The following is a 24,152-nucleotide window of genomic DNA, read 5'->3' as shown; positions in this document are numbered from 1 at the left end:
CTTTTAGGGATGTGTGTCCCTCTATTGATGCTGCCCTTTGTGGGCCTTGTGTGTCCTCAGGAGAGTGAGAATAGATTGTACTCTTGATGTGCTGGCTGGCTCTGCTGGAATCTTGCTGTGGTTTATTTTATATATGGCCAGGATACAGAGGCCCTCTGGCAACTTTGAGAACTGGTGAGTCTATCTGTCACATGTCTATCTACTGGAATGAGGTAAGCATGCATCCAGGCAGGGTTAACTATTAAGTTGTTGGGATGAAAGGTCAGGATACCTGCCTTTATTTGGAAGATCGGGACATCAGAATGGGAAATAACACATTGCCGCTTCTCATCTGCCTTCTCTGAGGAAAACAAGAAACAAGAATAGTCAGTGAGAAGTTTTCACTCCAGAAGTACTCCAGGGATCATGGTGGAAAACTTCTGCAACTCTACTTTTTGGGTGAGAAATCACATTTATCCTGTTTACTTTCTTAAACTTAGAACAAGTGATACATTATGTGAGAGTGGCCACCAAAAAGAACCAGAAAAGTCATAAGTGCAGTTGATCTAAAACTCAAGATTTTTTTAAAAGCCTGATATTCATAATATCTCTAGAAGATATATCATTTAGGAAAGGTAATATGATTTATTCTTTTTAACAAATGCTTATTGTGTCCCAGACTCGTTTTTTGTTTTTTGGACAAGTTAACTGCAGAGAAATAGAGAAAAAAATTCCAATTTCTTCAGCATTAGGAATGGGAATTGTTGTTTACTTTGTGGGGTAGATGTCAGATCAGACAAGGCACGAAGCGGCCAAAGGAGGCAGATTTAAAAGGGCCGCTGAACAGGCTTTATTGAGATATCACTCCCAGGCGGAACTGGATCAGACCCACAGAGGGGACAGGGGAAGGGTCTGAGGAGAAACCACGTGGAAGCTCGACCGGACTGGACTTTTATGGGGCTTACAGCAGGAAGGGAAGGGCTTGGGACAGGAAAAGGTGTTTCTAGGGTCCCTTGCCCCCTTGGAGTTGGTCAGGGGAGTTGGCTGAACTCCAGGATTGGCCAGGGGGTTCTGCTGATTGACAGGCGTTAGTCAGGAAATCTGGCAGCTTGACAGGTGTTAGTCAGGAGATCTGGCTGATTGACAGGCGTTTCCACCGGCATCTGATTGATGTTCTTTTCCAGCACAGGCTGCTTTGTTCTAAATTGCCACTAAGTCGCCACCAAGTCGCTGCCACCGACCTAACAGTAGAGGGTCCTCAACTGAGTCTTGTTGAGATATGTTAGTGATGAAATGACAATATGATGAAATGGCAACTAGTAGTATGGACTAGAAACTGAGACCAGGGATGCAAATTTGGGCATTATGAGAACTGTGATAACATATGAACCATTAGAATTGGACAATCTTGTTTTTAGAGATGGGAGGAAAGAAACAGCATTGATGGAGAGGTCAGGTATTTAGGGAATGAACAAGCATAGTTTCCATCATGGAACCACAGAAAGCAGAGAGTTTTCAAACAGAGAGTAATCAACAGTACCAAATGGCTTAGTATAACAGAAAATGAGAAAGGACCTTGGACCTAGTGATTTTGTCATCTGAAAATACCTGGAGTCAATTAGGGTGATTGATATAGTTTAAATATCTTAGAGGAATCTTCAGAATTCTGAAGGTGGATAACATTGCATAGAGATCAGAGGAGCAGGAATGAGATAGTAAAGCACATGAGCAGCTCTTCATATGGTAGGAATAAGCTGGGCCCCAAAGCCCTCAAGGCCAGGACAGGATACCATTGGAAGGTGGGGCTTAATAGGCCCCACTATCTTGACAAGCCATCTCTTGAAAATTCTAAGAATTATCTTCCAAATCATCTTATCAAGGCACTTTAATCTTTTCTTCAAAGAGTACCAATAGTCATATGAAAAAAATTTAAAAAAATATTTACAGGAAGAGACTCAGATATAAGACCTGATGTTGCACCTCCACCCAACAAGATACTTTATTACAGAATGCAGAGACTAGTACAAAAGTTGCTGGCAAAGTGAGTTTCTGTCCAATAGTGCCATTGTCCTTCCTGTGCTGAAATTGGCCAGGAATGCTTGGTTTTGATATAAGCCTCTGAGCTATTGTAAATCAAATGTCAGTATGACTAAGCATTCTGCCTGTCTGATGTCTGCATGTTTGACTATTTGTCAGTGAGTTCAACTAGGGCTAGAAACTAAATAAGAAAACTCTTTTATACCCAGGGATCTGTTCTCCCCTTTGGATTAAGGAATAGTCCCTCTTCTTCCTATAATTTGTCAAATGTTGTGTTGAGTTTTACTCAGAATAGCTATTATAGAAATTCAAAAGAAAATAGGTTTTTAGAGTTTGGGTTGACTAGAAAACTCAGTAAATGTCATTAAATGGTGAATTTGTATCAATCAGGATAAACAGGAAAATACAAGATAGTTAAAGGGGAAAGCTGAATATGAATATGGGGTTGAAATAAAATTGTTTGGAAGCAAGTGTTTGCGGGGAAGGGCTTATCTTCAAAAGTGCATGTATCCAATAACCTTCCCTTTTGGTCCTTCCCAGAATTCCTCATTCCTGGAAAGACCAGAGGCAGACCTGCCGCTATGTTTTGAACAAACTGTTCTGGTGTGGATTCCTTTGGGTTTCCTTTGGCTCCTGGCCCCATGGCAACTTCTCCATGTATATAAATCTAGGACCAAGAGATCTCCTATAACCAAATTCTACCTTGCTAAGCAGGTACAGTAACCCACTATTTTCAACTCTAATTCCTTGGTACAGAATAGAAACATCTTCTAAGGGTCCTCTTCCCTGTCTTCAATAAAATTTTCCAGGTGCTGCTGTCTCAGGTACAGCCATCCTCTGAGTGTAACCTATGTCTCACTGGCCCCTTGTCATATTTCTTAGTCAAAGTAGCTTTAATTTATGCATAAACTTAGTGATTCTTCATTCTTATGGGTATTAGGCTCCCTAAAAATAAATGACAAGTAGTGAGTGGGACAGTCAAATTGTTATTCTCCTTTTGGTACTTGAGAAGTGAATACTAGATCATCTGTCTTTAAGCTGTTCTAATAAATCAGGAGACTGTAATTCAGTTTCACCTACCATGAGGTGAGAACGAACCACAGGCTATGGCTTCTGTACCATACAGGCAATCCAACCATCACTCATTCACAAAACTTGGATTTGAAATAGGTTTTCTATTTTCCCAGAGTATTCCATGAGTCAGGATGATCATTCACAGTGGAAAGAGGAAGGCTTAGTGTGCTTGGTAACAAGCCTGAGTAGGGAAATAATGCAAAAGACAGGAGCTATGCTAGAGAGTCCAGGACTAAGTCAGGAAGGGATCTTACAGAGCTAAGGCCTTCAATTAAAGTTGTGAAGTTACTTCATAAAATCTCCCATCTGCTTCCTTTTGTTAGTTTTTTTTTTCTACCTGTATTAATCTTTAAACAGTTTTTTAGAAGGGCAAATTAGATTCTGTTGTTCTATGAGCATACGTAGACCTTCAGTAACTGGGAACTTGAAAGGGAGGTGGGATTCACATTAAAACCCAGGATGGGCTGATAGTGGGTTTTTGTCAGTCTCTGTCTATGAGAGCTTGGTGTAGGATCACTGTCTCCCTCGTTGGCCCAAGTACAGAACCCAGAATATATTGAACATTCAGGTTGAATTCAAAACTTGTTGAAAGTTGATATTAAATGCACCCTGGGTGCAGGAGCTGAGTCAGGACTGTATTAAACTCTAAACATTCTGAACATTGAAAAACATGCCTCAGTACCCTTCGAAATAGTCAGAACTTACAATTACAGCCAATCAATTGAGTGGTTTTCTATCATTTTTCTGGAGCTTTCAAGAAGAGGCTGGGTAATGAGCAAACCTGTACCTCACCTTAATAAAATTTATTAGTTCATTTTTAAAGAATACCTTTTTAAAGAATACATACCATACAATTCTCACATTTAAATAATTCCATTTTTTAAGAATGTTCACAGATATATACAAGTATCACCACAGTCAATTTTAGAACATTTTCAGTCCTTCAAAAAGAAATCCATTAGCCCTTATCTCCTCCTCCCACTTAGCCTTAAACAACCACTAATCTACTTTGTATCTCTAAAGATTTCCTCATTCTAAATATTTCATATGAATGGTCTATTATAATTGACTTCTTTCACTCAGCAGATGTCATCAAAGTTCACCCTTTTTACTGTAGCATGTATCAATACTTTATTTCTTTTATGGCTGAAAATTATTCCATTTTATATACCCCATTGTTTAAGCACAAATTTCTACAGAGAAAATAAAAAGCAATGTCTTAACCTTTTTTTTTCCTAGTTATAATAACCCACCCTAACTCAGAGTCTCAGGAAATCCATTTATAATTAATGTTTTAATTTTCATCCTCTACTCTGAGTGTGACAAGCATACATTAGTTTATTCTTAAAATGTTCAAAATGATTGATTTTGCCCCTGAAATAATTTGAAGTGTAGTTCCTCATAAAGTAAATTCTTCTATGAGAACTTTTTCCTAGACTCAGTCTTCAACTTGGGTCCCTTCCCCCCTTTTTTGTTCTTCTCAGCTTTCTCTCCTACCTGCCTTTGGTTGTTTTTTTTTTTTTCCCCCCTCTCTGACTCTCCTGAATTGATATTGCAGTTGTTTGGTCATTAGTGTGTTGTTTACTTTATCTCAACTAGAATTAGTCATCTTGCTTGACCTACCAGTAAGTGACTCTCCCAGTTGTTTTGCTTAAAGGTACATCCTAAGTATAGGACCCAGAAACACAACAGGTAATTGAATGTAAAAATGAATAATGGCAGCTGTGGAAATTCTGAGGTCAAGAGCAAGATGTGCAGCAAAAATGGACTTGATGTTGAGCCAGTGAGATCTAAGAATCATCTTCAAGTATTTGCAGAAGCATTACATAGAAGATTGTCTAACTTGTTCTGAAAAGTTTCAGAAAGCAGGACCAAGATAAATGAGAGGGGTTTGTTCCAGGGAAGTAGATTTTGACTAAATATCCTAAAGCTTTTCCTTGTCTTTTCTTTTTTGGATCAGGGATTGAACCCAGAGATGCTTAACCACATTGCCAGCTCTTTTTGGGGAGTGGGGAGAACACTGGGGATTGAACTCAGAGGCAGTTACCACTGAGCCACATCCCCAGCCCTATTTTGTATTTTATTTAGAGACAGGGTCTAAGTTGCTTAGTGCCTTTGCTTTTGCTGAGGCTGATTTTGAACTTCCCATCCTCCTGCCTCAACTTCCCAAACTGTTGGGATTATAAGCATGTGACACTGCGCCCGGCTCCCAAAACTTTTTCTAATAAAAATAATTGATAATAGAATGGGCAGCTGAGGGATATAGTCCCTGAAAATATTAAAGCTGAAGTTACACATTGTCTGCTAGGGAAGTGGTGAAGATACTCTCTGTAATGAGTAGAAGATTCAACCAGAGTGATTTTTCATTCATAAAACCCTGGGAAAAAGACTACCTTGAAGAGATGGAGAGATATCAAATATGGCAAACAATACTCCCTTCTTTTTAGATACCAATAGAATTGTATCTCCTTAGAAAATTGAGTTTAGAAATCAGGCATGGTAGCACACACCTGTAATCCCATCTACTTGGGAGCCTGAGTCAGGAGGAACAAAATTTTGAGGCTAGAATGGGCAACTTAGTTTGTCCCTGTCTCAAAAATAAAAAGGGTTGGGCATGTAGCTCAGTGGTAGAGCACTTGCCTAGTGTGGGTGAGGCCTTGGGTTCAGTCCACAGTGCTGAAAGGAAAAAAAACAAAAAGTTGAGCTTAGTAAACTCTTTAGTTGAAGCTCCTCTAATAAATCAGAGATCAAGGGCAAAGAGTAGTAAGAACTTAGTAAATCATTAAACAACCATAATATTTCTTGTTCCTAATCAATACAATTGTGCATATGTTTCTGATAATGAAAATAATGGGTGGTTGTTATTGAAAATTTGGAAATAGGAAGACAATTAAATCCATTGATAATTGTATCACTCTGCTATACTCCTACTAAGGTGTGAAGGTGTTTCCTTTCATTCTCTTAACAAACAAACACAACAACACTAGCAAAAGTCTCTTCCTTACCCCCTCCCCTGACTTCCCAGTCTCATTCTCCAGAGGCCATTTTAGTTATTTTTAGTGATTACCTCTATATCTCCAAATTATGTGTTTATTCCTACATTTTTGATCTCCCAAGTTAAAAAAAAAAAAGATCTATTTCTGCCGTCTCTGAAAGGTAAGAATGAAAAATTTGGCTTCCCTTTCCTCTCTTCCTCTTTTTTTTCTTTTCAACCTTTTTATTTTGAATTTTTTTCAGTTCTTCTGTTTGTTATCTTTATACATAAAAATACTGTTATTAGTTTTAAATTCTACATCTCAGTGCCTCTTTGTCTAACATAAGAGAATTAGTGTCCTCAAATTTCTTGGATCCCAGGCTGGGATTGTGGCTCAGTGGTAGAACGCTCGCCTAGCATGCAAGAGGCACTGGGTTCGATCCTCAGCACCACATAAATATAAAATAAAGATATTGTGTCCACCTAAAACTAAAAAATAAATATATATATTTTTTAATTTCTTGGATCCCTTTTATAGGAGAATATTTTCAAATAAAATTTTCAGAAAGAGTGACAATAAATTAAGTCTCTAAGTCCTTACTTTCTAGATGCTAGTTTTAATTTTTTTTTGTTTTCACTAAGAGCATATTGCTACAATGTTCCCCAACATCTTCTGTTACTGAATTAGAATTCTCATTCCTGTTTTCCTCCATAGAAGCTTTTATGCACTTTATTCTTCATGTCTTAAAATTTCATGAGCATCTGTCTTCATGTTTTTTTTTTTCCCATTCAGTAAACCTGAAACCTGAAGACCTATTTTTTTCTTTCTCTTCTTTTCTTTTTCTTTTTTCCTGGAGGATATTGCCCAGTCTGGTCTTGAACTCACAATACTCCTGTCATAGCCTCCTGAATTATAGGGGAAATGTAGGGCAGAGCCACCTTGCCTAGTTCATGTCTTATCTCTGAGAAATGTTCATATTTTACTCCTTTCATTTCTTCTCCTTTTGAAATTCTGTTTCTCTAGAATTCTTTTAGCTAGATGTTGAGTTCTCTGAATTGATCTTCCTCCTCAATTGTACCCCCGCCCAACTATTTTTCCTTTTCCCCTTCAGATTTCCTTAATATTTTCTTCCAGTTATCCTAAAGAACATTTTTATAACAATTATGAATAAACAAGAATTGTTAACTATACTGGTGCAGTGACCTGTAATCCTAGAGACCTGGGAGGCTGACATGGGGATCACAAGTTCAAGGTCAGCCTCAGCAATTTAGGGAGACCCTAAACAATTTACCAAGATCCTATCACAAAATTAAAAATAAAAAGGGCAGGGAATGTAGCTCAGTGGCAAAGCACCCTTTGATTTAATCCCCAGTGCCTAGAAAAATTAACTTCTGAATATACCTTAAAAAAAAAAAAAAAACCTTTTTCTGGATGCAGTGTCTTCTCAAATTGTAGGAGGAAAAAAAATAAAATCTCTCTTAGAATATTAATTTAAAAATATATTAAATTCTCTTCTGTTCACTTATCATGTTTGTTTTATCCCAGAATTGATTGTTCTATTTAATCATTTTGGCTGTCTTTGCTAGTACTGGGTTTTTCTGAACTTCCTGGAAATTTAGTTCTGTATGTGTTTTAATAAAAAAGGCCGAGTTTTTTAACACAGATGTTCAGAGTGAGTCCCTCTGTCATTATCCAAGTTGGGGGTACCCTGCTTACTCTTCTCCATTTATATTCTCGTTACTATTATGAATTTATTTCCTGGGTATTATTTCACTATCATTTTAATTAGATGAGAAGGGTTGAGAGATAAATAAATGTACTAAATGAGTCATTTTGAGCTGGTAGCTTCCCCAGATTAGTGATCTGAGAGAAAACAAGGAGAAAGAAGCCCACTGCTTTTTATGGTCTGAGTCTTAAAAGTCATACTTCCACCATTTGCTATCATTAGAAATAGTCACTGAGTCCAGCCCACTCTAAGGGAAGGGGAACTGAGCTCTACATTGTGAAGAGAGGAGTATGAAAAATTTGTGGACATATTTTAAAGTCATCACCCTCAGAATTACTCAGAAACATTCATCATGGCAAACTTTGAACTTTATTTCATTACTTAAACTATATGAATTCATTTACTTCAGAAATATTTATTGTGTTATCTATACCACTATAAATATGTCACTACATACCATTTTTTTTCTCTATCCATTACTGGAAATCATTCGGTATTAAGAGTCTTACAAAGAATGACATGCTCTTATGTTAAGCAAAATAAGCCAGACTCAGAAAATTAAGGTTCTTATGTTTTCTCTCATATGTGGAAGTTAGAGAGAAAAATGGGGAGAAAGGCGAGGGGGGGGATCTCATAAAAATAGAAGGGAAACCAGTAGAATAGAGGAAGGGGTTGGTGAAGGGAGGAGGAGTGTGAAAGAAGAGGCACTGAGGAATGAAATCTGCAGAATTGTGTAATATACATGTATGAATATGTAAGAGTGAATCCTGTTATTAGGTATTGCACCAATAAAAAAAAGAAGAAATCTAAAAAGAAGAAGAATGACCTGCTCCTAACAATGGTTTTTTTCCCTTCTCAGGTGCTTGTTGGGTTTCTTCTTATTTTAGCAGCCATAGAGTTGGCCCTTGTACTCACAGAAGACTCTGGAGAAGCCACAATCCCTCCTGTTAGATATACCAATCCAATCCTCTACCTGTGCACATGGGTAAGGCCCATCGCCACTTCCACCCTGTTTAATCTTCTCTCTATCCATAAACATCTATATATGACGTATATTCTTTGGGGATGAAATTAAGGCCAATTTTATCTATCTTTTTCAAGGACTTACAGTGAAGCACAGATTGGTTGTAATAGGGTAAAACAAACTTTAACTTTTCCTCTTCTTTTGAACACTAATTTATAGAGCTTTCTTCAACCTTATGCCTTCATATCTTGCTATCTAAGTGTCACAGATGATGTCTAAGTTTCTTGATGTGAAAGAATTTTTAAATGTTATAAATGTTATTTTAAATTGATTGGTCACTAATCACTAAGTCTAGAGCTATTGTGTAAATTTGATATCAGAAACATATCTCTCCTGCAGATATGTCTTTAGGGGGTCTGTACAGTGTTTAAAAATAATTGAATTAGTTGCTTTCATTTTAAAAGAGGAGGATGACACATCATTATTTGTATTTGCAAGCTTTCTTGAAAAATCAAAATGTCTGATTAACCATGGACCTGCATTCCCACAGGGCAGCAGTCCGTTGAGACTGAAAAGCAGTTGTCTCCTTTAGACTGTGCTTGGTACAGCTTCCTGCTTCTCTTACCTGGCCTTTACTCAGAAATATGATCTTCCAGGCCTCTCCAGGCATTTTTATTGGCTATCACTGTTATAGAACAAGCAAAGAAGGGTCTAGACACTAGTGTACTGAAGCTCACACAAACTGAGCTGATTGTATCTCTTTTTAAACCTGCATTTAGTGATATTATGTTGGAATTTGGAATATACTATAGTGGGAGTATTTATACCATGAAAATTTTCAAATACCATAAATCCTGGCACTTTTTTCCTCAAAAATTCCGATTTACTAACAAATAGCATCAGGTCTATGGTACTATTTAAGTACCATATCTAAGTCAAATGATGATACAAGGCAAGGACTTAGGTTTTTAAAAATGTCAAGATCATTATATTGTCATGAGCAACTAATAAAAAAAATTACTTGTTCAATCCAATATCAGAAAATCAAGACACAGACAACTTGTACCTATTTATCAGAATTTGCCTGCTTGACTTGACTGCTACCTGATATTCATTTCTTTTGCTCTTTAAAAGGTTATTAAACCTCCACTAAAATGCAGATAGTGACCTGCTTTTCTGGCTTACTTCCCACCCAAGTGTGGTGAATAGAGATTAGGCTCTAGAAAGGAATTGGTATTAGGGAGGAAACAATTTGGCATTTGTGTGCTGTCTGCCTGGCCAGACTAGGTTTACCACTCCCCCTTTTCCCCATGTTTTCTGACATCCTTCTCCCTTCCTGCCCTTGGTTAATGACATTCTTCTTCACAATGTTATGTGAATCTCTCTAGCTCCTGGTTTTGCTGATCCAGGACAGCAGGCAATGGTGTATACAGAAGAACTCTTGGTTCCTGTCCCTATTCTGGATTCTCTCAATACTCTGTGGCACTTTCCAATTTCAGACTCTGATTCGGGCACTCCTGCAGGTAAGGGGAAAAGAGAGGGTGACATGAAGAGGTACTCCTGGGTGACTTCTGAGTCAGAGTAAGTGATATCAAGAAGTTTGACTCCAAGACAGAATTCTATTATGGAGATATCATAACAGGCTTTAACTATAGCTTTGATATTTTATGGGCTAGTTAGTATTAATGTGGAGAAAAGGCTCATTTTCTTTTTTCTTTTTTTTTTCTTTCTAATCCCACAGGACAGCAATTCCAATCTGGCCTATTCCTGCCTGTTCTTCATCTCATATGGATTCCAGATCTTGATCCTGATCCTTTATACATTTTCAGAAAAAAGTGACTCATCAAATGTGAGACTCTAAATATTCCCATTTCATATATTCATTAATTGGAGGATATCTTAACAAATAACACTTTAAGATACCTAGGTATCATAGAGATTCCATGAGCCCAGAATAAGATCCTGGTTGAGCATCCCTAGTCTGAAAATCTGAAATCAATAAATGTTCCCAATCTGAAAAAATTCAGAAAGTCTATATAATATTGTACAACCTGAAAATCGTCAAAATCAGAAATATTCCTGATCCCAAGCGTTTTGGATAAGGGATGCTCAACTTATAATATAGAATATTTTATACCTAAGGAAATAGGGATGAACATATTGAAATACTGACTTTTATATTCACCCATCAATCTTTGACATAGGCAACTAATTCATACATCTATGACAGAAAATCTGATTACCATCCCATTAGTAGTTATCTTAGGATCTCCAAATTAGCATATTGACCAACTGACTATAGCATTATATCTAGTTTCTAGCATATCATACCTAGAAAAATCAACTTCTGATTGTGGAGTCCCATAAGTTCCTTTTTCCAATTGATTTACTTTTAAATTTTTTGTATCTTTCAGAATCCATCATCCACGGCTTCATTTCTGAGTAGCATTACCTTTAGTTGGTATGACAGGTAGGAAATGCCTGGAGTATGGGTTTTCTGTATTTCTACCCCTTCACTTTTCTGAAAGTGAAGGAAAGCTTAATTTAGAAAATCAAAAACAAAACAAAACATAACAAAAAAACCCCACAAATAAACAAAAATTCCTCCTGTGGCCTCCATTTATTTTCTACTTAGAGTCATAGGGTGTTAAAATTTACAGGTCATATGGCTGGGGATGTAGCTCAGTGTTAGAGCACTTGCCTGGCCTGCATGAGGCCCTAGGTTCCATCCCCAGCAACAACAATGACAAAAAAAAGTAAGATTTACAGGTCAGTTTGATTCAGCCCCATTTATTAGGCAGATTAGCATGCTGAAGAGAGAGTGGGAGGGAATGTTCTTGGTAGCCTGGGAGTTCCACAGGAAAAGAGAAAAAAGCAGGACAGGAAAGGGGAAAGTTGGAGGCAGGCAGCATGGCACAGGTTTGGAGGGTAAGGGATGAAACAGCTGGCCTGGCTGTCAGAGGATCTGGAACAAGTATCCCTGGCCTTTGTGGTTCCATGGACCCTTTTGGCAGACTGGTGGAGCTCATGAATCCCTTTTCAGATAATATTTTAAATGCATAAGGTAAAAGACACAGGAATACAAAAGAAATAAACTTCATCAGAGTATAGTTATCAAAATATTTTAAAAGCACATTTGTGACATTTTAATACATGTGCTTTTAAATCAGTACATTAAATAACAAGATCTAGTGGTGGGTGTAATAATGACCTTAATGTTAAAGTAGTGATGAATATAAATTAGTCATGAAAACATTTTTGCTGTCTCCTAGTGACAAAGCACCGTGTTATACTCTTATTAGAAGGAAAAGCTCGATTTCAGTTAGAAGCTATTACAAAGAAAGATGTAATTTATTTTCTATCATGTTCTCAAAACCCAGTTTGGGGAGCCCTGAGCTAGAGAGATAGAGTAGAGGCAGCCATGAGGCCCACTCTACTTTCTAAGGGCATTATGGAATCCCCTGAAGGAGATGCCAGAGTGCAGAGACACAGCCAGTATTAGAGGAGGAAAGGGTCAGAAGCAGAGGAAGGTGATGGATTGGGGATCTTAACAAAGCAAGGCCAATTCTTTTCCTCTTGTCTTGCTGTCTTTGAACACATTCTATTATCCCTGCACATTCCCTTTTCTGTTCTCCCTACTCCTGTGTCAACTTCAAATATCCAAGAGATGGGGATAGTGGAGCAGTGGAGAAGTCCCATTCTTTACCCCTATATCCCAGATCTGGCAAGCAGGTTTCAATAGAAGCAGCAGAGAGGCCACCTGTGATGCAGCCTATGGGGTCTCAGCCTTTGGGTCACTCTTGTTCCAGCATAGTTCTGAAAGGTTACAAGCAACCTTTGACACTTGAAGATGTCTGGGATATTGATGAAGGACTTAAAGTCAAGACAGTAGAGAGCAGATTTGAAATATTCATGGCAAAAGAGCTGCAGAAAGCCAGGCGGGCCTTCCAGAAACGGCAGCAGAAGAAATCCCAGCGGAACTCTGGAGCCACATTGCATGACTTGAACAAGAACCAGAGTCAAAGCCAAGATGTCCTTGTCCTGGTAACTTTCCCATAAGTGTCTGTGTGAGTGTACTGTATGTTTCAGGCAAGAAGCGGTGTCAGGTGGCTATCGTCCTATGTTTTTCAATACTTTTACTTTTAAGTGTATTTTATATTATTAGTAGTATTCACAATACCAGTAACGATAGATACATGGAGGTATAATGTACTATTCTCTCCCCTTTTGAGTATGTGTCAAAAGGTCCACTAATTTTTTTCCCCTAAATAATATCTTAGCCTTACAATATTTGTATCTTGATAGGAGTTATCATTAGCAGCTAATAAGAAGCCGGAGTTGGGGACATGAGGCCAAAACACTGGAAAAGGAGGGTGGTAAATGAGTCATTATTGCCCCGGGTATTAGTTTTGTAGGGCTGCCATAACAAAGTAGCCCAAAGTGAAGGCATTAAACAGTATAGGTTGATGGTGTAGCTCGGGGGTAGAGCACCTGCTTAGCATGCTGGATGCCCTGCACACAGAGAGACAAGTTTATTATCTCACAGATTAGGAGGCCAAAAGTGTGACATCAAGATATCAGCAGAATCATTCTCCCTCTGAAACCTGTAACAGAGAGCTCTTCTTGCCTCTCCCTTCTTCTGTTTTTTGCCAGAAATCCTGGGCATTCCATGGCCTGTAGATGCATCATTCTATTCCCCACCTCTGGTATCACATGGCCACATTCTCTCTGTGTCTGTCTCTTCTCTTCTAATGAGGACACCAGTCATATTGGATTACAGCTCACCCTAATGACCTCATGTTAACTTGATTACACCAGCAAAAATCCCATTTCCAAATAAGAGCACGTTCTAAGTTGCTAAAGGTTAGGATTTCAACATATCTTTTGTTGGGGTGAGGGGGATACAATTCAATCCATAACATCTTCCAAAAACCATAAGCAAGGGGAAAAAAAAGACACCTAAGAATTAAAAAATGATATTATCATATCCATGTCCTTCCCTCTCAGGATTGCCCCTTAGGCCCTCTGTTTTTTGTTTTACGGTTGCCTGCTTTCCTAAACCAAAATAGATTACAATATCAGTTAGAATGGGAGAGAGGAACAGGAGAGGGCCAGCTGGGTGCTGAAGAGTAAGTTAAGAGCTATACAGAGAAGGGAACAGGGCTCACAGGTACTGCTAGAAATCTGGAGCTGTTCAGGGCAGGAACAAGATCTTGTACTGCACAACTCTGTGGACTCTGATATTTGGTTCTGTATCCAGGAAGAAACTAAAAAGAAAAAGAACAAGTCTGGGCCCACAGAAGACTTTCCCAAGTCCTGGCTAATTAAAACCCTCTTCAAGACTTTCTGGATCATGCTCCTGAAATCATTCTTCCTGAAGCTAGTACATGATATCTTCATATTTCTAAATCCTCAGCTGCTGAAGTGAGTCCCCAGGCCTTGGGTTATATGTTCAGGGTTACCTCTGCCACCCTCCCTTTTGCCTTTTGTGTAGGCAGGCAAGAGCTTTAATAATACTCTTTCTTTCTTTCTTTCTTTCTTTCTTTCTTTCTTTCTTTCTTTCTTCCTTTCTTTCTTTCTTTCTTTCTTTTCTTGCAGAATTGGGAGTGGACCCAGGGGCACTTTACTCCTGAGCTACATTGCCAATGCTTTTTATTTTTTATTTTGAGTCAGGATCTTGCTAGTTGCCCAGGGTGGCCTAGAACTTGTGATCTTCCTGCCTCAGCTTCCTGTGTCACTAGGATAACAGGCCTGTACCACTATGTCTGGTTAAATTCTCATTTTTAAAAATGCTCATAATTTTTTTTTCCTAACAGCTTTGAGTTCTTGTAGAGCACAAATAATTTTTCAAGATTTAAGCTGATATATACATGTGTCTCTCTTTTTCATATACCGCACTACCACTTCATAGACACAGGTTAGGCCTCTTTCTTGTTCAACAGAACTGCTATGATCTGAGCCATGCCCAAAGGTGGACAGCACACCCGGGGGAGCAACTAACTTCATCTCTGCCCACAGCCACAGCCTTTCCTAAGAGTTTCAGACTAATAAGATAAACTTTGCTGTCTGGCATGATCTGGAATGGACCACCATAAAGGAAGCCCTTTTAACTCATTCTGGATACTTGTCCTAATTTTTAGGGTTTCATTGTCTAGAAATGATTAACTTGTCCCACAAGCTAACTTTTACCCAGGAGTGGGACAAGACAGGGCCAAAGCACTAGAGTGTCATTTACCTGGAGCATTTCAATAATTATCCATTCTCACAGCCATAGGTTATCAATCTTAAGCTCTTGCTAGCCATCTCCAAATAAAAGCAAGAACATTGGCAAGACTGTTCTTGGGTCTTCCAAAGGCATTGGGTGATTCTGATCAGTTTTGTTACCCAGGATATAAGAGTAGGGCAGTTGGCTGTACATGAGGAGAGTAAGGAGCCTTTGGAGACCTAACTAATGGGCATCATTTACTTGGTTTTGCTCTGGCAGATTGCTGATTTCCTTTGTAAGTGACCATAACATGTATGCATGGACCGGATATGTCTATGCCATCCTCTTGTTTGCTGTGACTCTCATCCAGTCTCTCTGCCTTCAGTCTTATTTTCAATTGTGCTTCATAATGGGGATGAGTGTACGGACAACGGTCATAGCTTCTGTGTATAAGAAGGTAAGCAGACTATGTCATATATCATAAAAGACAATTCCCTTAGCCAACATGAGCATTAATTCCAAGATTAAGGAAACTTGATGAAGATGATAACTGATATCAATACTTGATTTTGATTAGCCATACAGACTCCTTTAAATGTTTCTTTGGAAATTGAATATGAAAAGTGTGTTTCTAGACATAGAGAAGTCAGCTTAGGAAGCTAGCAAGCTCCTTAGGATCTGCCTTTCAGCCTATAGGACTAAGATACTTGTGCCTCTCTTTCTGCCTCTCTCTTGACAACGTTAAAATGCCTTGACAGAAAATGTAAAGGCGGAAAAGAGGCTGCTCATGATTCCTCTTGAACCTTGGTAGCCTAATATTTTAGAAATCTCTCTCTCTTTTTACTATACAATCAAGAATTCCAGCATGTTTGAAAGAATGTATTGTTGGATTAAGACGGCAGTAGAGCTTTCTAGGAGTAGGATGGAGGTGGGCATCTAGGGTCAGTCACAGCCCATATGCTGTTTCTGTGAGAATTAGAAGGTGGTTCACTCTAATGAGAAGATGCAGGCCACACCAGATGGTGCCTTTGTGAACATAGTATAAGCTAGTTTCAGTGCTCTGGTGTATTTGTGTAAAGCATCGTTGTGACAGACGTGTGGGTATTAGCCTTATGAATTCTCTAACATGAGAGCAGGAAGCCCACATTATAAGATTCAGGCCTCTGAGTATTACCTATAAATTCCTAACAATTGTCAAGTCATTTTACTTCAGATATGTAAACTCTGCAGCTTTCCTCTCCATTCTAAAATCTCTGTCCTTCTCGGGAATGCTTGCAAACCTCAATATGAGAGTATAGCTGCAAATAACTTTGCTACTTCAAAAGTCTCCAAGGCTAGAATCAATACATGCTGATTTCCTCCCTCCATCCCATCCTTTCTTTTCTCCCATTCTTTAGTATTTGATTCCCTACTGAGTGCACATAATATAGTAGTGAAATGGACAGATGTAGTCCTTGTCCTCACAGGGTTTACCTCTAGTACAGAAATAGAAAAACAAATTGATTACAGTTCATTGTAATGAAGGTAATGAAAAAGGTAAGCACAGAATTCTTAGGAGTACACAGAAGAGGTATCTATCCTAAATTTTGGAGTCAGGGGGGTCTTCTCAGAAGTTGTATCTAAATTGACTCCAAAGGATTAATGGGAATGTTCTGGTCTAAGAAGTGTGTGGATAAGTGGGGTTGGGGAAAGGTGGAAATAAGAGGCAAGTATAGTCAAGAATGAGAGAATAGCATGTGTAAGATTTGGAGGCAAGGAGTCACTGTCCCTTGAAGAAGTTGTGTCCACATCCTTCCATTGTGTTCTCATTTCCTGTGTTTCTACTTCTCCTCCCCAATATTCTGGGCCTTGCTCATGGATCCCAATTTTGACCTAAATTTATCTTTAGGCACTGACCTTATCCAACTTGGCCAGAAAGAAGTACCCCATTGGTGAAACAGTGAACCTGATGTCTGTGGATGCCCAGAAGCTCATGGATGTGTTCAACTACCTGCACTTGCTGTGGTCAACTGTTCTACAGATTGTCTTATCCATCTTCTTCTTATGGAGTGAATTGGGACCCTCAGTCTTAGCAGGTGTTGGGGTGATGGTTCTCCTCATCCCACTTAATGGATTTTTGGCCACCAAGAATAGGAGTATTCAGGTAAAGAAACAGTCATCCGGGTGATGCTTTCTTTAAGTGTAAACATTTTTAGTTGCTCTAATTCTTTAAGGAGTTAGGACAAAGCAAAGCTAGTTCAAGACTTTCCATCATCCCAAATATACTTAGCTTTCTCTGTTTTCTCTTTTCATCTTCTGACCACTCTTAGGGTTTATTTGGTTTTCATTCATATTAGAGGGAAGAGCTTGACTGAAGAGGGAAAGGTGCCCTGGAGAACTGGCACATAACTCTTTTACCTGCTCTGCTGGGCTATCCTCAGAACAGGGATTTTTGACTCTGTTTATCTATCCTAGTGATAAAACCAACCACTCAGAGCAGTCACATGAGCGATCCCAACTCTTAAGTCCTGGCAATGACCCTGCTTCAACCAGGCAGGTGGGAGAGGGCTCCACATGGACAGTCCTTAGTTCTTCCAGGAATCACAGGCTTGGTGGGTTGACCTGATGGTGTTCATGACTTATTCCTTCACATGTTTTGCATTTATTTCATTACAAATAATAGCTTTAAAAATATTTGTGGCACATCTTACTTTTCTGAGAACACGGCAGCAAATAAGACAAGGTTTCTGTTCTTTTGAATCTTATATTCTGCTTGGGGGTGGGGAGACAGACAGTACAAGAAGAAGAAAAATACCAGATCATGATAAGTACTATACAGAGAACTAAGGGTGAAATATAGGGAGTGAGCCGGTAGTTGTTTTCAATTAGGAGGTCAAGAGAGCCAGTCCTCTGTGAGAAAGGGACGTTTAAACCAGTCACAGGTCTGACCATGAGAGGCAAGCCTCGGTCAGGGGAAGGGAGGAATGACCTAATAAGACAACAGTCAGATGGAGATGATGAGGCAGAAACAAGATGGGAATGTTTCAGGATCAGAAGGAAAGTAGGGACAGATGGACTAGAGTGGGCAGAGGGGAGAGTGGAGAGAGATGAATGCCATCACCGGGCACCTCAAGCTCCAAATGACAGTCTTGAGTATTACTGAGGACTAGTGCCTGCTGCAAACCTGGGCCCTTACTCATGGAAGCATATTTTGTTTATTTTGCCTTTTCCTGGCAGTTCCAAAATATGAAAAATAAAGACAGACGTTTGAAAATCATGAATGAGATTCTCAGTGGAATCAAGGTAAGAAGCCTGATGTTGGTAGCCCTCTGGTTGCAATGGCAGAAGCAGTGAATTTCTTGGCCCTTAATAAACTCTAGTAGAGATTGTGGGTTCCTGCTCCGTGGCCTTTACTGTATGTCTCATGATTCCTGATTTGTCTACCCCTAAGTGTTCTCTTTCATCTCCTATCATCCCTTCCAGGCCCTCTTTTAAACCTTGATATATATTTTTTATTTATATTTATTTTGGTTTGTTTTTACATTTTACTGCAAAAAATTTTAAGCATACACAAAAATAGAATGATATAATGAAGCTGAATGGACTTAGCCCCAGCCATTGTCAGGCTGATCTAACTAGTTTCATCTGTATGTCCACCCCTCGCCCGTCACACCTGAGAGATTATTTTAAAGCAAACCTCAGGTGTCTTGCCATTTCATTGGTAAGTACTTTTTGTGTGTTACTAAAGGACATCCTTATTGTTTTTTTTAACAGAACCATAATACCATATTACACCTAAGAAATAAAAATAGCAATCATTCTTCTATGCCAATTTCCCAATTGCCTCATACTCATCTTCTTTTTTTTAACTGTTTGTTAATTTGAATAAAGATCTAAAAAATGTCCACCTATGGCATTTTGTTGGTAGTGACCTTGCAACACTCCTCTGTCATCTTGAAGGAACTAAGTTGCCTTGTTTCCTGTATTTCTTATAAATTGGTAGTCACATCTAGAGGCTTACTTAGATTTGGATTTGATTTTCTTTGGGTGAAAGGTTACTTGCAAGTGTTTCTGTGTGCTTCAAAAGAGCAGTAAGGGTGGCCACTCATCAAGCTCAGGCATTATCAGCATGGTTTATTCTTTCACCTGGGATAGCACTTTGAGACCCTGGTAGCACATTAGTATCACCTGTGAAGTTTGAGACTCACTTCAGTTCACTTAAATTGAACTCTCTGAGGTTGAGGCCTAAGCACCTGCATTTTTGAAAAGCTTCCTGGAGAATTCTAATATGCAACCAGGTGAAAAACAAATATGGTCGTACAAATTTTATAATGGTTTCTTGACCTATTTTTTCATTAGGAGTTGCAAAATGGTGAAAATTTTGTGAGTGATATTTTAATTTTGTTATTCCTTTGTGAATTGATTATTTGAATTTCTATAAAGAATTGTCTTTTATCAACTAGCTGGTTCCTTAAAATAAAGTTTGTACAGGATAGGCAAGATGAATTCTTATTTCCCAGCTTTCAAAATAATGTATTTTGTTCTTTAAAGGTGGCCAGTAAGTTGTTTTTTTTTTAAGTGTTTTGAATCATGGATTTTAATATTACCCCAAATTTTTAAAAAATGAAAAAGAGGCTTTTTTTTTCAAACTCCCTGATATTTTTCCATTCAGAGCTCTGATCTGTCTTTTTACTAATGGAACAAAATTAAAAGACTTGGTTTTGAATCTCAGCTCAACTACTTGCTAGCTTGGTGGCCTTGGGCAAGTTACTTCACTTCTTTCAGTCTTTTTCCTTGTATTTTCTACAAAAGCAGACTGACTGACTCACCATGGTTTTCCCAGAACTTTCTAGGTTCTAGCACAAATGGACCCATGTCTTGGCAACTCCTTAGTCCCTGACAAACTGGGACAGGTTGCTATAAAGACTCAATGAGATAATAGATGCAAAATTATTTGTAGGCAGCAAGTTGTCAACAAATACAAGCTATCTCTCTGTAATCATTCTTTATAATCTGGATTTCCAAATTCCAAATAAGGGAGCATATCCTTAAATGTGGTAGATCAGACATACCTGCTGCCCTTTCAGGACAACAGTGTGGAATGTGCTTTTTTCTAACCTATTAGATCCTGAAATATTTTGCCTGGGAACCTTCATTCAAAGACCAAGTCCACAACCTTCGGAAGAAAGAGCTCAAGAACCTGCTATTCTTTGGTCAGCTGCAGTCTCTGATGATACTTATCTTACAAGTAACGCCTGTCCTGGTGAGTAGCAGAGGAGTCAGTGGACTAGGTAGGTTTTAGATTTGGGTCAGCTTCCTGAAGTAGAATGTCTATTCTTGAGAAATTCCCAGTGTCTGTAGGCCTGATCCAGAAATCCAGGGAATTTATCCCCACTCATCAAACCTCCATATCATCATCCCTACATTATGTCCCAATTCTAGTTCTACCCTTGTGTGCTGTTTGCTGTTTTGGTAACCAAGAGAAAGCTTTCAGGATGTTTAGCATGAATGGATGTGTATAGGATGGTTCCTTGTCTTCTTGGGAGAGGCCATCTGTGTTTATGGTGAGAGGAATATTGACATAAGAAGACCCAATCTGGTCCTAGCAATCTGTTAATTGGCTTTGTAAACTTGGGCAAGATATATTTTCCTCTCTTTGGCTGTTTTCTCATCAGCAACAGGAAGCTGAGATAATCCTTAAGGTTCTCCCAATGCTTATATACTATGTTTCTGAAGCTTAGCCCAGAGCTGGTTGGATCCTTTTCGGAACAGATCATTTATGACCTTGCTCTTCCCAGGTGTCTGTGATCACGTTTGCTGTTTATGTTCTGGTGGATAGTAACAATATTTTGGATGCAGAAAAGGCCTTCACCTCTATCACCCTCTTCAATATCCTGCGCTTTCCCCTGGGCATGCTTCCCATGGTGATCTCCTCTGTGCTCCAGGTACATAGGAACTCCACTGCTACCTGCTTATCTCTGGGTAAAAGCCCTAGAGGCCAGAATAACTATTATGTCCCATTTCTAGCTTCTGCTGGTGAACTTTCAGTTAGATCTGTTTGATCTCTGGAGGCCAATGGTTTGATCTTACTTAAATCACAAATTCTCTTGAGCCTCAATATATCTCACTCTAAAATTAGGATTATCATACCAGTATTATCTACCTCACAGGGAATCTTGTGAATTTTGTGAAGTCTATTATGATGAGCCCTATTGTTGGGAATATTTCAAAGCCCTTTTCCCATCCTATTTTCTATGGATTTTTCTAAGATTTTTGAGGTGCTGATACATTAGACAAATATGGCACAAAGGGAGAGAAAGACCCTTTCTTTGCATAAACCCATATAGTGGTAAATTTGGAGCCTTCTGCTGTCAGAAGATGAGTTTTAAGTTTAGGAGGCCTTGGATGGGCTAGAGGAAGTATCTGCATTCTGAAAACTGAGCTCTGAGATGGGCCAAGGATCAGACCTCAGAGTTGGTTCACAAGGCAGGTGGCAGACTGATAAGGGGGGCAGAATGATGGGGAATAGGAGCAGTGTGGTGACCTGCTTCAGACAGCTCTGGTCATCAGAAGGACTGGGGTTTAGGAGAAGGCCTCCTTGTCCTGGAGAGAATGAAGAAAGGCTGCCCAATTTGGCCAATAAAGAAACAATATGCTCTTTTCAGATATAGTTTATTCCATAGATAGCAAAAGCAAGATCAACAAGAGTGTCAGCTCCCTGCATTCCTTGTCCCACAGTATAACACTAAAGCAAAAGGGTTTGAATGATAATACAGCATGGACTGTGGGACACTCTTGTTTCTGAGGAGCTGAAACAAGCACTTTTTATAGCCTACAGTTGGTCCCTAAGGAAGGTACAGGCAGAAAGCCTAATAATTACTTCAACAAGTCAGGTGGCCATGAGGACCATCTTCTGACAACCTCATTGGAAGATAGGAAGGATGATGAAAAACGTCCTTGTAGAAAATTCTTGAAAACCTCCTCAGCTTTCACATTCCAGGAACCACTGGGTGTTCTGCCAACACTTAAGTCAACTTCAATTTAAGCTTTGGTCAATTCCTTTATAGAGGATCCCAGTGGTAGCTCAGTTAAGATGCTGGAGGTATCATCAAAGAATAGACTCAATTAAGTAAGGGCAAGACAGAGACCCAGTCACCAGAAGTAGGTAGAAATTAAGGCTTTGTCTTAGAAGAAGGCATGGGACAGTTTCTGGAAACAGGGCCAGAGACTGGACAGAGATAGCAGTGGAGCTGAACTCCTTGTGTTTCCTGAAGGGCTGAAATACTGTCTTAATTTGATTTTATCCGGGGATGGCTTCCAGGGCTGAAGTGTGACTAAGTCTGTGGTGAAGGTCAGGAGGTTCTAGATGTGGAAAATGGCAAATCCGGGGGTAATGACAAGTTCCTTTCCCTGTTTGTTAGTTATTGAAATATTTTTGAGATCCTTTGTGTCCTTTCCAGGCCACCGTTTCTGTAAGGCGGCTAGAGAAGTACTTGGGAGGGGATGACTTGGACACATCTGCCATTCGACATGTCCGCAATTTTGGTAAACAATTTGGAAGTTGTTTCCCCAAATTATTTGTAGTGCTGGTGCCAGAATTTTGACATTCGGGGCTTGGGAGGGGATGGCAACAAACTAATTAAAGGAGGGTTAGTCTTGATCTTATGCTTGTATAATAAGCATGTGTTAGCTTAAATTATGTTTTCACCCAGAGTGGATTGCCTAGCTATATTGCTAAGAAAAGCTGGGCCAGATGTTCTGAGAAAAACCAGAGAATCCTGCAAAGGATCCAGGAAGCAGAGGTCAGGATGGAGCCACATGTGTGGGGCTGGGAAGGTAGCCTGGAGTGAAGGAAGACAGTTTCTGAACAGAGAGGGTAGTGGGTCTGGAATCCAGGGTGGGGAGGGTTTGTATAAGGAGGTGAACTCATACAAGGGGACTAGGCATCAGAGAGCTTAGAGATGTCCTCAGGGCGTCTATAGGTCAGGAATCTGGGCTACCAAGTTGAGGACTTCTAAATCAAAAAGGACTTCAAATATGCAGGCCCCTTCTATTCTCATCCTAGGAGCCTTCTAACAGAGGTGACCTTAGGAATTAATAGAGGAAGGAGAGTCACGAGGGCTGGGGAAGGGAAGGCAGATATATGGGGGCTTACAGGTAACCAAAAGATGGGGCCTTTTCTTCAACAGACAAAGCTGTGCAATTTTCGGAGGCCTCCTTTACATGGGATCCGGATACAGAAACCACAATCCAAGAGTGAGTTGCCTCCTTACTATCATGTTATTCCTTAAGAATCTTCTTGACTGTTCTGCTTTCTGAAAATTCCCTGTAATAGAATACATGGGGAAGCAAACTATGTGTATGTGTTCAGTTAGATACTAGTGCAGACTAAGCCTCTGAGGGATAAGCTGAGAGCAAAGATCCTGAACCTTTTTCCTGTGATTTTATTTGCCATCCAGCTTTCCTATTGTAGGATGGTCTGACTATCCAGCTGAAAACCCATGACAATGTTTGTTTCCCAGATAACAGATGGAGACAGCAGGGTTGACAAGTGGCCTAGGTCTCTGGGTATGGTAGAGGCACACCAAGAACCTGAATGTTAAGTTTATTCATTCATTTAAGAATAATAATCTGGGGGCTTCTAGTGATTGCAGCTCAGTGGTTGAGCACTTGCCTAGCATGTATGAGGTACTGGGTTCAATCCTCAGCACCACATAAAAATAAATAAAATAAAGGTATGAAAATACAATAATATTATTTACATTTTTTAAAAAAAGAATAATAGTCAGGAACATTAGTATCTGACTTTTCCCCACAGACCACACAATGGGAGCTATCTCTATGAAATTCTTCATCTAGAATTTCACATCAAAATAACCCGTTCCTACACTGTACCCCATAGAAGCCACCTCTTCTGTCATGTAGGTGGGCTTACCCTAAGCCTCTTGCCACACTACTACACAAAGAGTATCTCTTAGGCACACCAACTAGTCCAATGAGCACATTGCCAACAGAGCAGGCCCTGTCTTTCTCCACAGCTAAGCATGCTGTATCATCTCTCTTCTCATGACTTCCTGTCCTTCTCTCCTATCTCTATAGTCCTGAACATGGACTCATGAGCTAGACACAGGATGAGTCAGGGAAGGAGCCCCTGCTCTGAACCCTCCCAACCCAAAAGCTTCCCTTTGTAGAGGGGAAAGGAGGCACAGTTCC

The 24,152-nt window shown here is 39.4% G+C and overlaps 1 protein-coding gene across 3 annotated transcripts in view; it reads left to right on the top strand.

Annotated features, from left to right (window-relative positions):
* Positions 1 to 265: 265 nt before the first annotated feature.
* Positions 266 to 24,152, top strand: part of Abcc2 (ATP binding cassette subfamily C member 2) — a 52,583-nt gene continuing 28,696 nt past the window's right edge. For 2 of the 3 annotated variants that reach the window (XM_078028008.1, XM_005335231.5), the window contains exons 1-15: positions 266 to 438; positions 2,557 to 2,730; positions 8,651 to 8,776; positions 10,144 to 10,278; positions 10,497 to 10,604; positions 11,170 to 11,225; positions 12,565 to 12,799; positions 14,016 to 14,179; positions 15,240 to 15,417; positions 16,849 to 17,103; positions 18,177 to 18,242; positions 20,065 to 20,202; positions 20,738 to 20,884; positions 22,400 to 22,484; positions 23,129 to 23,195. In XM_078028008.1, coding sequence (XP_077884134.1) covers positions 406 to 438; positions 2,557 to 2,730; positions 8,651 to 8,776; positions 10,144 to 10,278; positions 10,497 to 10,604; positions 11,170 to 11,225; positions 12,565 to 12,799; positions 14,016 to 14,179; positions 15,240 to 15,417; positions 16,849 to 17,103; positions 18,177 to 18,242; positions 20,065 to 20,202; positions 20,738 to 20,884; positions 22,400 to 22,484; positions 23,129 to 23,195 — 1,967 coding nt within the window. In that variant the 5' untranslated portion in view covers positions 266 to 405. The remainder of the gene's footprint in view (positions 439 to 2,556; positions 2,731 to 8,650; positions 8,777 to 10,143; positions 10,279 to 10,496; positions 10,605 to 11,169; positions 11,226 to 12,564; positions 12,800 to 14,015; positions 14,180 to 15,239; positions 15,418 to 16,848; positions 17,104 to 18,176; positions 18,243 to 20,064; positions 20,203 to 20,737; positions 20,885 to 22,399; positions 22,485 to 23,128; positions 23,196 to 24,152) is intronic. The other variant, XM_040273099.2, reaches the window with a different exon arrangement.

The sequence above is a fragment of the Ictidomys tridecemlineatus genome, chromosome 1 (assembly GCF_052094955.1).
Source record: "Ictidomys tridecemlineatus isolate mIctTri1 chromosome 1, mIctTri1.hap1, whole genome shotgun sequence".
NCBI classification, from domain to species: domain Eukaryota; kingdom Metazoa; phylum Chordata; class Mammalia; order Rodentia; family Sciuridae; genus Ictidomys; species Ictidomys tridecemlineatus.
The sequence above is the reverse complement of the archived record's forward strand: the minus strand, read 5'-3'. Positions and strand labels throughout refer to the sequence as shown.